The 13,585-nt window shown below is 28.7% G+C and overlaps 1 protein-coding gene across 3 annotated transcripts in view; it reads right to left on the minus strand.

Annotated features, from left to right (window-relative positions):
- The window catches only part of LOC107440949 (clavesin-2-like), a 49,633-nt gene that overhangs the window by 10,078 nt on the left and 25,970 nt on the right, over positions 1 to 13,585 (minus strand). For all 3 annotated transcript variants that reach the window (XM_016054048.4, XM_016054050.3, XM_016054049.4), the window contains exons 3-4: positions 8,432 to 8,671; positions 575 to 768 (exon numbers count right to left, since the gene is read on the minus strand). In XM_016054048.4, coding sequence (XP_015909534.1) covers positions 575 to 768; positions 8,432 to 8,671 — 434 coding nt within the window. The remainder of the gene's footprint in view (positions 1 to 574; positions 769 to 8,431; positions 8,672 to 13,585) is intronic.

Here is a 13,585-nt window from a genome sequence, read left to right on the forward strand (position 1 = left end):
ACCTATCTTTACATCAAACTTTATATGAGCTAGTCACGTGATTCATATATATATATATATATTATTGTAAACAGAAACATTTTAAAAATATTATTATTATTATTTAATACAATATTATTTTTATTTAATACATGATCCCTTTTAAAAGTCATAACAATTTTTAAAAATTAAGGATTTGTTTAACAAATGTATTTAAAATTTTGAAATATATGTCCTAAAATAAATAAATAGAAATAAATACATATTTTATTAAATATAATTACGCTTATAATAATGTTTAATCATTATTATTTTTTAAAAATAAACTGTCATTTAAAAAAAATTTATCGGATTATTTTTAATATACTTTTTATAATTATTTTTTTACAAGCAAAAACCAACAGTTTAACAATTATCATGAAACAGTTGAGAAATAATAATTATATATTTTCTAAAACATGATTAGTTCTATAAAAAATAATTTCAATATTACTTAATTATCAGTTTTTTTGAAGACTTTATTAATTATAATTATTGAACTCAAAATTGCACGAAATTTTTCGGTTCTTAAAAAAATTATTTTGTTGCCACTTACCATTGTGGAATAAATAATAAGTAAAATATTTTCAAGCGTAAGCATTTTTAAATGTTTTTGACTGACGCCTCTGACGTCAATTATGCCAGTGTATCCTGCTACTTGAGTTGCTGGATCTTCGATACTGTGGATGACACAATGTGTTGCCACCCACATCAGGAGATCGCGGTCCACCTTTTCGGGATCCCATTGACCTACAAATAAAGATATTTTGAACTCAGTTTTGTATATAGTTCTTAATTTAAATATTACAATTTTACGAAGCTATTATTTAATATTTATTGGTTGGATAAAAATTATAGTAATCGATGCTGATGTACAGGATGCCAAATGAAACATTTTCAAAATTGTATGATATACAAATTTTCAGTTTATTCTAATATACGTTATTTTAAATGATAAAATACAAGATGTAGACGTAATTGATCTATCTTGATTTGCTTTTTAAAAAAATATTAAAGAAAGTAGAAATATTATCATCTTAATAAAATCAGGAAAAGACGTGTTTGACTAAAATATTATTTACAATTTTTAAATAAACAATCAAAAATATAACAATCAATATTTTTAATAACGGTAAATGGTTTGATTAAAAAACTTATACGACTGAAAATTTCCCCTTTCCAAGGAATATTTATGAAATTTAATCATTTTCTTAAAAAAAAAAAAAAAACATAAAATTTCAAACGGCATACTAATAGGTTTCGCTTCTCTGTCCGAAAATAATATGAAAGATCTTATTTAAATATTTTTGTTTTATTGCTTTGAGTTTTAATTTTTATATTTTTTCATTAATAAATTTTAATTTCCATTCTTTGAGATTTAATGTTCGATTGCTCTATATAGATTTGAAAAATTCTTACATATATATAACAGAGCAATCAATTTTATTCACTTAATTACGTATATATTCCGGCAAAAAGGAATTCATTAAAATTAAAATTTAAAATAAATCCATGCTCATCTTAACGATGAGAAACAGCGTGATTTGTTTTGTGTGTTGCTGAGAATTTGAGCAAATTATATGAATGGAATAAAAAAAAATAAATTAAATGCTTTTTTTTTAAGTTTTCTTATACAATAACTACATACAAAAATTGTCAATTAAAGTATGACATAGCATTTCAAATATTTGGAACAGAACTATGCGCATCAATACTGTTAAGTATGCAAAACATTTCCTGAATAGTAATTGCTTTTTGCTAGACACGAGTAGTAATCTAAACAAAAACAAAATGTCTTATCTAAAAAAGATATGGCTGAAAGAATTAATTCATTCTTATCACGTTTTAAAAACCAGAAAAGAATATTGTTTTGTTTTCTTATTTGTTTTCACTTTTATGGTGTTAATGGCTCTTACTCAACGCTTAACTCTATTGAGCGTTACAATTTCTGCAACCCTGTATCAGTTACATCAAAAATTTAAATTATTTTAATAACGCGGTTGTATTGAAAGTTTTATTGTTAATGTATAATTGGTTTTGAAAGCGAAATTGAAAAATATTACGACCTTATGAATTTTTTTAAAGCTATGTGATGCCTTTATAGGAATTACATGTTTCCTAGATTTTAAAGTTTCTTTAATTTTAAAAAATTAATTTTTCAATCATTCTAATTTTTGTTATAATTAAATTAAATTAATTATTAAATTTTTGTCATATTCTATAGAAAGCGATGATAAATAATTTTATTTTTTTTCCTTGACAATCAATGTAACAGTTAACTTTTGAATTCAATACAAGTAAATAACTCTTCATTGTCGTGACAAAACCAATATCAAAATAAATTTTTAACTTTAGTTTTCTTTAAGCTTCTTCATTCGATACAAGTGAGCAACTCATTAATTCGGTGTCAACACAAATCGAATATCAACATTTTTAACTTTAGTTTTCTTTAAGCTTCTTTATTCAATACAAGTGTGCAACTCATTAATTCGGTGTCGACACAAATCGAATATCAACATTTTTAACTTTAGTTTTCTTTGAGCTTCTTTATTCAATACAAGTGTGCAAGTCATTAATTCGGTGTCAGCACAAATCGAATATCAACATTTTTAACTTCTTTTTATAGATAATTTATTCCACACAAGTGTATAACTCATTAATTCAGTATCGCGACAAATCGAATATTAAGATCAATTTTTAACTTTATTTTTCTTTAAGCTTCCTTATTCGATACAAGTGTATAAATTCAGTAATTCAGTATCGCTACAAATTGAATATCAATATCAATTTTTAACTTCTTTTTTCATCGAGCTTTTTTATTCAATACAAATGTTTTCAATGCTTTTTTATTCAATACAAATGTTTTCAATGCTTTTTTATTCAGTACAAATGTTTATTAATTCAGTGTCATGACAAATCGAATATCAAAATCAATTTTTAACTTTATTTTCCTTTAAGCTTCTTGATTGAATACAAATGTTATAATTCATTAATTCAGTGTCGCGACAAATCGAATATCAAAATCAATTTTTAAGTTTATTTTTGGTTAAGCGCCTTTATTCAATGCAAATTTTATAATTAATTCAGTGTCGTAACAAATCGAATATCAAAATCAATTTTTAACTTTATATTTCTTTAAGCTTCTTTATTCAATACAAATGTTATAGTTCATTAATTCAGTGTCGTGACAAATCGAATATCAAAATCAATTTTTAACTTAATTTCATTTAAGCTTCTTTATTTAATACAAATGTTATAATTCATTAATTCAGCGTCACGTAAAATCGAATATCAAAATCAATTTTTAACTTTATTTTTCTTTAATCTACTTTATTTCTTTAACCACTATAGTGGTTCGGTTAGAAGATTATATTAAATTCTTACGGCTTTTCTGTGATAAGTCAGATTATTTATAATTTAATATTAATAACGCTGGATTAGCTTTATTTTTGGCTATATTATCTATCGATAACTTGTTACATTTTTACTCTCTTCCAATGCCCTTAAGCTTCCATTAGTAACTATGCATTTATTGGGTGAACTTCTTAGAGCTAGAACTAGGGGGGGGGGGTTGGGTGTCTGATGGCCCCTCAGTCTGACAGTACAAAGTCTTGTTTATCCGAAACCCTTTAATCCAAATACCTCTGTTAACTGAATTCGATTTCGATTTTTTTTTGTTTCTTTTAGCGTGCCTATTTAGCATTTTTGGTCTGCATGTTTATATTTTTTATCGTATTTTCCCTTAAAAATGAAAAGAAATTTACATTTTATTGCATGACTATATAGAATTGGCCATTTAATATGAGTAGCAAGTAAACGCGTTACTAGTTATTGTGGTTGCTTTGCAGATATGGGCAAATACCAAGATTTTGGTATCAGTTACGAATTGATATTAAAAAAAAACTAAATATAGTTATAGAAAGGAGATAGTTTATTTATAAGATGCATATCAGTCTCAATTTATATCTTAAAAGAAGAGGTGAAAATTTTTGTAAGAAATTTTTACAGTAATATTTACTTAATTAGAGTAATACAGTGATTTTATGGTACTTATTACAGTAACAATTATGGTATAACAGATTTTTTGTACCGTAACCTGTTCCGGTAAAAATGCATCTTAAATGCACAGGTGTAAATATGGGCACCCCTCCTTAGTGACTATGGGAGGTACTGAAGACTGGTGGCGAGGACTGTAGATGGCGCCATTTGCTAATATAAGATAGTAGAGAGCAGTGTGAACCATTCTTTTAAGTAGTGTGGATGCAGCGTGAGTTTTTTGAGTAAATCGGTGTTTATTCTGGATTGCAAACTTTTGAGAGGCATGTGAAATCGTTTTCTTTTCATGTACTTATGTTTAGTTAAAAATAATTTCACAGTGATATCCGGAAAGCGGAGATCTTAAGCAACTTTTTGAAGCACACCTTTAGTCATGCATGCTTTTAGGTTACATGTGATAGTGGCCATCTTTTTTAAGTGGGATTGGTGTAAATATGGGCCCCCATTTAAAGGGTTCTCATAATTGCACCACCTTTTTTAAAACAACAAAAATATTTTCAGTAAATTTTTACGCGAAACAGCAAGACCCAGAACAAACATGACCCAAGTTCAAATGAGAGGATGTCCTGATGGTGCAATTGGTAGAGTTCATCATTCAGGATGGGTTCAAAACAATTTGTTTTCCGAATGGTTCACTCACTTCATTCATTCCTACTGAACAAAGGACTGTTCTACTCATCTTAGATGGTCGAAATCCAGACGTCATTGACTTGGCCAGAGATAACCACGTGAAAATCCTTCAGAAGAGAACCACTATTCGTGGACGCAAAGCAGCAAGGTCCAGGCCTCATCACCATACAAGAATCAGTTGACCAAGTCGCTTGACAAAAGTGCTCTCAAGAAGACGTCCTTGAGTTTTCCCGGGGTAAGAGACCGGCTAGGGGGCAGGGATGGGAAGAAGAAAGGCCTTCACAAAAGGAAATGCAACGATACGATTCATCGTCGGACTGTTCTCTGAAGACACTCGGGAGAGTGAAATGTGTTATGTGCGAAATGTCGGCACACTTAGATTGTGCCGAGGCTGAAATAGCCAGTTATGCTTGCGATTTCTCTAAATAATTTTTTTTTTTACTGTACCATTTTGTAATGTTTTATCCTGTTTTTAAACTATTTTTGGTAACTTTTTTCAAATGAAATAATTGATGTTAATCATTGTTTCGCCTTCTCGCATTTAGGAAACTTGTTATAGTTGTTAATGAAAGACAAAAATCTAGAATTTTTCAAATTGAAAGTAATTTTATCAAAAAAACAAAAGAGGGTGCCCATATTTACACCTTTACCTCTATAATAATATGCATAGCTGATGCTGTAAATGCTAAAAAAGACAGTAACAGTCTAAATTATGATGACTATGTCATTTAAAACAAGATCCATAATTATAATAACCGTTTTATTTACAGTTATTACAATTATGGATTGAATTATGGTACCCTCATAACAGTTGTAACTACTCAAATTGTTATGGTTCTTGAAAATCGTACCATTATTTTTTTCCCAGCATTTATCTCTAATATTTAACAAAGAAAGAAGATTTCAAAGATGGCGCGGTTTTAGTTAACAATATAATAGCACTTTCTTAAACTATTTATTATGTAACACTCATTTGCATATTAATTGTTACGAAACACGTATCCTTGCTTGATTACTCACGTGTAGTGTAAAAATTTCCTTAAGTTTGTTATTGAACTTTTCGGATCAAAATTTTTTTTTACACTCTCAAAAATGTTTTTTACATATACTCGAAGTTTTTTCTTGTTTAAAAAAGCAATGCATTGCACGATTGGTTTTGTTTTACTTTAACTATCATTTTTTTGTTAATTCTCTCAACAAATTAGATAATAGCTGTTATTGTAACCCGTATTTTTCATTGTTTCTTTCATGATACCAAATCACACGATTTACGTGAAAATAATATAAAAGTTTGGCGTTTAATTAATGTTCTGTTAATTAATGTCATTAATATTAAATTTAGGAGAAATTTCTTTTTTGAAAGAATTACTACTTTAGAAATTTAGAGACGGACTGATTTTACTCGATTCCCATGACTTGTAATCTGATTCAGAAGTTATATATTTAAAAGGAAATTTTTTTTTCAAACGTTTTTGATTTTTTGTTTATATTAGAGATGAATTGATGCTTGTCGTAATAGAATAAATTCCATTTTATATCATATTGGATTCCATTTGTAATAGAATCAATTCCACTAGCTGACTCAAGTTTGAGACTATTTTCTTACATTAGAAATGATTCAAGACTTATTGTTATAGCATTAATCCCCGGTATGAGCATCCATGAATTCGAAATTCAGATCAAAATTAGCAAGCACTTTCCAACGTTTTTTTAAAAAAAATTATTAATTCCAGATGAGTTTAAGTTTGCTTGCTAAAGAATTGATTTTGTTTTACAAAGAGAACTCATAAACCGAATTTACTCGAGCCTGTTAGCAGGAAAACTCTTTTTAGCAAAGTTTTTTAAATTTAGAAATAAGTTTTGGCTCATTTTTAACGGACTGATCTCACTCAATCCTTATGACTTGTGATCCTAGTCAGCTCAAACCTACATTTCAATAGGATCTAACCTGTTTTGTACGAATGAGAATTGTTTGGGTCTTAGATTCGCGATTGCTAGTCTATGTTAACAAGGCGAAAGAAAAATGTTAAAATTTCGGTACTGTACAGTAATGATAATTCTGGTAAAAAAAAAACCATAATTCAGGAAATGGGAAACAAAATATACGGTATTTGAACCGTTTATTTGATAATATTTCTGTTGTTATCGTAACGGTCTACCGAAAATTCTGATTTTCAAAATTATAGTTCTATTACCACAGATTTAAGTAAAAAATACAAAACTGAAAATTAATATATAATGATTTTTATGCCATAAATGATTTTAATACCATATTGTAAAGCATATTACTAGGAAATTTTACCACATTTATTAAATTTTATCACGCATTATAAAACTATATTTTATTGTTATTTTGGTTCCAAAATCATTACAAAAGCACTTAGGTAAAAATTATTATTTTTTGGCATTCTCATAGAGACAGAAAAATTGCAAACTTCGCCATATTTTGTCAGTTTTCTTTATTCTCTCGAAAAAGTTGTCATCAAAATTTTTATTTCACTGCATCAAGGAAAAGAGTAAGAAAAGATAATAAAGTCAGAGCCGAGGCATCAATTTGAGCTACCCAATTAGCCTTATTTTAAATATTGTTTTAGCGAAAGAAGAATTTTTATATTTTCAGGATTAAATTTCTTTAAAAGTAATATGCTTAGTTAATTTTCATGACAAGTAAATTCGTATCTAAATTTTTCAACTGCTCATAAAATATTTACGCAATTTTCTATATTATGACAAAATTTACTTCTTATATAAGACTTATTCTCAAGCAAATTTTTTGAAATCATGATAACAAATTAAGTACAGGTTTGTCCTTTATAAATTACTAGATGTAACATCAGAAGAAGGAAGATGGGTTTACCATTTTTTGATTGCTACGCAATCACGACCATGGTACATCTTAGTGGTCATTGTTGAAGTTTTTCTTTATAGTCAGCCTTTGTGCAGGTTTAAGTGCTCATTACAAAGTGCAGGTTTAAGTGCTCATTACAAAGATGTCTTTAGAGCAATTGTCAAGTTGAACAGATAGAACAAATTGAAAAGGCGCATGACATCCACGGCCATGGCGGGTTTCGAGCCCACTACTTTCATGCTATAATGCATTTGGTGGGTCTGCGAGACTCCTTTAGCTAGGGGGCTCCCTGAGTGCGTCGTATTTTTGTGTAGTTTTTTCTTTAAATTTTTACATCAGACCTACATTTGATTCCGTTAACACCGTAAAAAATTAGGATCCAATTCCGGTCAAAAATACCGGCAATTGCCGGAACTTTTTACTGTTAAAATCCATTTTTACCGGAACATGTTACGGAACAAACAAAAACAGCGCTTTTTCTTGTTTTCCAGTGGAGCTATCTATGGCCTAAAATCTGACTTCTACCACACGTACTTCACAGCCCGTATATAAGGTGGACCCATTCATTCCTCCACAGGTCGTAATTTTGACCTGAACCAGAGAAAGATTATTGTCCGATTCAGTACCATTAGAGATATGATTTGTTATGGAAAAATGGAGGACTTGGTGACTAAGCAGATTTAACGTGCACCGGTCACCATTTACAACGCTACCATATACAGAAGTCTTCTACAGGTGGGGATCGAACTCAAGACGTCTTGGACACGTGTCCAATGCCCTACCAACTAGGTTATCCTAGACATTTTTTCCCTTTAAAATTTAGAAGTAAACAATGCTTAGGCAAGTATGATAATCAAGTTTAAAAAAACATCTACTTACCCAATTTAACAACAAATATAGCACTTCCATTTTTGGCCCTATGAGGTAGAAATCCTATGAAATTTTGCTTAAAGACTTCATGAACTATACTGTTGTCTGGAGAATCGTAAAAGCTTTTCTTCATTCTCAGTTTGTAAGTGTTCTGCATCATTTTGAAAGCCCGGCTCACATCAAATTTTTTTCCTCTAAGGTAGGCTAGAAGACAGCTATCATCGGTTCTGACGTAAAAATTCTTCTCGGCTGTTAAAAAAAGAAAATTCGTGTTTAAAATTTATTAATTAGACTTATTAGATAAATTTATTTGATATTATTATTAGTTAAACTCATTTGATATTACCAAAAGTTAAACCACTGTTGGATTTCAAAGCTTAAAGAGATTTTGTTTTATTTTTAAGAATATAGAATTTTGTTTCAAAGAGGGAAAATAATACAGATTGTTTTTTTTTTCGGTAAGTTAGAGGATTAATAACAGAAAAAGCTGGAAAAAAAAGAGGAAATCGTAGAATAGAACAGTTAAAAAACGACGACTTCTGGTTCATTATTCCGTTTTGCTCTTTTTAGTGAATAAATATCTATGCAGAGAAAAAAAATTGCTAAAATTATTGTCGAGTGTTAATGACATTTCTGGTAAAAGAAAAACAAAATAATTCTAATAAAATAATTCTGGTTAATGAAAAAACTAAAATGTACTAAATGAATGGTTTAATTCATTTATTAATTCTTCCGTTCATTTAGTAACGGTTTAAAAGAAATTCTGGTTTTTATAATTATAGTTCTTATAACCATACATTTAGTAAAAAAATACAAACGTGAAGAGTAAATTTAACCGAATAAATGTTTTTTATGCCATACTTTAAGATATAATGATAAAATTACAAAATTTAATTATATGTTTTAAAACATTATTTCATTGTGCATCTAAACCAAATCATTACTAAATCGCTACGTTAAGAATTACAAAGCTTTTTGGTGCTCCCCTAGAGCCATAAACAAAACAAATTTTACCATATTCCGGTAGTTTTGACAAGACTTTTTTTTTCGCAGTGTAGAAAACGCTGGAAAAGAGAAAATTGCCCAGAAAAAGAAGAAAATGACTGGGAGAGCGATTAAAAAACACAATGACTTTATTTGCTTACAGTTTTTGTTTATTTCATTTATTAATGAAGAAATATCTAATGATATTATTTATAAACATTTAGTTTCTTACAATATTTTTTATTTATTAGCAATAAAAACTGTGCTTTTATTCGTTTCCGAAAATTCAAATTTCGTTTAAAAAAATTTGAAATTTTAATTTTAAGAATTAATTTTTGTTTTTAGGTAATTTGATTGAAAATGGAGATTGAAAATAGAGACAACTGCAAATTACAACTTCTAGTAGGTGAAGTTTTATTCCATTTCATTTTTAGAGAAGATGTATCGAATATTATTATTTTATTTCTCTTTATAACCGACGATGAACAACCGATCTAATTATGAGTTTACGACCATCAATTTTTAATTCCGTAGCCTTATAATTTTGATCCCAACCCAGAAGACAGGAGGACAGCCTGGAGCAAGCAAATTAGCTTTCATGGGTTACTTTTTGACGGAACTAACAGAAATTTCCGTTACATGAAGAAGAAAATCTCGTAAACCTCCCATGGTTAGATTGACGGCAAGGGGCTCTAACCAATGATCAGTCTACCACTGAGGATATTTTATGTTAGCACCGTGGCTAGTGCGAGCCGAGAACAGAGTTCAACTCCGTAGCCTTGTAATTTTGAACCCGATTCAGAAGACAAAGGAACTCCTGGATCAAATATAGTGAGATATTTGTCTTCGTGGAGAACTTTCTGATGGAACTAACCCGCATTTGCGTTGAATGAAGAGGACGACCACGAAAGTTTCCCATGGTTAGCCTGATGTAAAGGGCACTTTAATCCCTGATCTGTCTATCACTGAGCATTTTTTACGTCAGTACTGTGGTCGGTGCAAGCCGGGTGCGGAATTCAAATCAACCAGCAACCATTGGAATTCAAACTCGGATCACCTCATTAGAAAGTGAGGGCTCTATCCCCTGAGCCACCGTGGTTCTAATATTATTACTTGTAAACATTTAGTGACTTTTTTTTAAAATTATTAATATTATTTCTATTCATTAGCAGTACAGACAAGTGCAAGTTAAATGGCATGTTTTAACAGTGACTGTCTGGCAAAATCCTTATACTTATTTTTTTTTTTAATTTAAATTTTTTTTTTTACATCTGGAACTTCTGCTCTCACTTTTTTTAAGCTCAGCACTGAAAATAATATTTTAGAATTTTTTGTTTTGTTTATTTCAAGCTTTCCTAATTATGATTTGTTAAACACTCAAAGAAGTTATTCATAATAGGGAAGGACCTTAAGTGGCGTATGGCGATCTTTTTTGACATGGATTCCAATGTTGTTATATTTCTGACGTATGCTCTAATTTACTTAGAAGTTTGTCGCAAGTTGGCGTTTTTAAATTTGAACATTTCCGCAAAAAAAAGACCAGAAATGTCATTTTTGAAGAAATGAAAATAGCAACCTTTAGGAGCAAAACTAATTTTAGATTTGAAATCTCCTCACCCGAATTAGTTAAGATCAAGTATTTGTTTAAAAGCAACCTCAGTGTAAACAACTACAACAATAACAGGTTAATAAAATGACATCAGAAGGATTAATTTGATATTGAAAAAAACCATCACAATTTTAAATTTATATAGAATAAAAGATAGTGCTCAGAAAAAACTATTCCAAAACGAAAACAGTAAATGAACTGAAAACGAAAATTTAAGATAGCGTAAAAAAGGTAGATCATCATATTCAAAGATGAATCCTACCTTAATAAATAAAAAATATATCAATATTCTGTGTCATAGAAAAGTTTGCAGTAACACAATACTTCAAATTAAAGTTCTGATTGGCATAAATAGACTTACAATAATAATCACGAATTACTCAACTTTCACAAATAGCTTAGGGCAATGTTTTGTTCTAATTATTCTTCAAATCATAATACACTTCCTATAAAGCTCTCAGCAGGTGTCACTTCAATCAAATTTATATAATACGTTATAGGTGTCAATTTTCTATCATCAAAGATGCAGCAATGTATACTTACCAAGTCATCTGGTTAGACAAATGGAAAAGAAAGATTTTTATTTATTTGCTTTACAAACAATATTGCCGATTTGTAAGCATTAATCAACCCTGGGAGAAAAGAAAAGTTTAATTTAAGAAAAAGAGAAAGTACTTTCAAATTCTAGGTTGTTTTTTTTAGAGTTTTAAGTGTTTGATGTGATAATGACATTAAAGTGACATCACGTGGTCTTTTCTAAATCAATTTTTACCCATTTTTACCATTTAGTTCAATGAATTTGCATTTTTTCACTCCAGTTTCGACCAATATTCTATTAAACTAGTATTCAATTCTAGATATCTATTTATAATCTAAAATACGGTAATATAAACTTATTAAGTTTAAAAAATGGAATGATTTTATTATTTTATTTACAAACATTGCGTCAACTTGTAAGCATAAATCAAGTCTGAGGAAAGAATGATTTAAAAATTTATGAATAATTTTCAAAAAAAAAAAATATTAGTAATAATCAAGAAAATAAATAAATAAATAAAATAATTAAATAAATAAGTAAATAAATAAATGAGATAATAAATAAATAGGACAAACAAATAAATAAATAAATAAAAAGAAAATAAAAAAATAAAGAAATAATATAAATTAATAAATAAATAACATAACATAATATAAAATAACATACCATTAAAAAGTTTTACACACAAAATCTACATTAGAGGTTTTTAGGGTTTTTTTTAACTATTGCAATGTTTGTATGTGTTTGATGTTAGGAACTACTCTAACTGATAAATTTCATTCCTTCATGTAAAACAACTTCTATGATTTGTAAAATATTAGGGCAATATTAGTTTGCTTAAAAAAATGCTTTTTGAATATTTTCTCAGGAACTATTTAACCGATTGTGTTCAAACTTCAGATTTTAGCATTAAAAGGGTGCAAAAATATTTTAATTTGCATTACGAGTTCAAGATATACAACAAAATAAGCATAAGTTAAACTGATATTCAGGAACAGAAACTTTCGCTTAAAATAACAGTTAAATATCTTATGTCTCCTAGAGTCTAAAATTCAAATCAGTAAAAAAAAAGTGTTAACTGCAACTTAATTCTAAAGCGTTGTTCTTAAACGAGCGTTTTTTTTAAAACTAATAAAATTTTTTCTCCCTTTTCCTAAACGCTTTCTGTTTGTCAAGTGATTTAAATTAGGAACCTTTTTTTCCTTAATCATGTTAATTGTGTTTGTCGAAGATCTTAAGGCAATATTCTAATTCTTTAGGCAATGTCCGTAAGTGTAACATCGCCTCATTTCTTTTACTTTGTTTTCAATTTTTTGTCGAGTTAAAAAGCAAACGGTTGAAGTTATTATTTTTATTTTATACGCATAAAAAATCAAAGAATGGAAGAGAAAGTCAAGTGTTAGCTTCAGGTTTTAAAATGATTCATATGTTTATCACGGAATATAGCGTTCAAATCTTTAGATAAATGATTTTGAGTTAGAGCATGAATAAAAATTATTTTACTAAAAAATAAAAATGTAAATAGAGAGTAACGGTTTGGAAAGTACATTTATTTTGTAAGAAAAATGTTCTATGCATTTTTCTATGAAGTAAATATATTATATTTATCCAACATGATGAAGATCTTCTTTATGGAAAGATTTTAATTTAATCATTTTAATATACTGCGTATTTTTTTTAATTATTTTTTTTCAATTTTGGAGATATTAAGAAGGGAAAGTAATGAGTGAATGTATCTCCATGAGCTCGAAGTGAAAGAAGGCTGCATGCGGATTTCGTGTCTAAAAGTGACAAGGTTACAATTGCATTTTGCATTTAACGAGTAACTTTAGTAAACCGTTTTTTGGTTGCAAATTTGAATGGTGAGACTGAAAACGGTTTGGCGCAAACAGTTTAAGTGAGTTCTAGGGATATTTAGATAAATTTCTTCGAGTAGTTGGTTGCTGACAAGAAATTAAAGTTAGGCAAAATATTTATTTCCTATTGCCAACACACGAATTTTAAAGCTAAATATACTCCAATTCACTGATAT

This window comes from Parasteatoda tepidariorum, chromosome 9 (assembly GCF_043381705.1).
Source record: "Parasteatoda tepidariorum isolate YZ-2023 chromosome 9, CAS_Ptep_4.0, whole genome shotgun sequence".
Classification (NCBI taxonomy): Eukaryota; Metazoa; Arthropoda; class Arachnida; order Araneae; family Theridiidae; genus Parasteatoda; species Parasteatoda tepidariorum.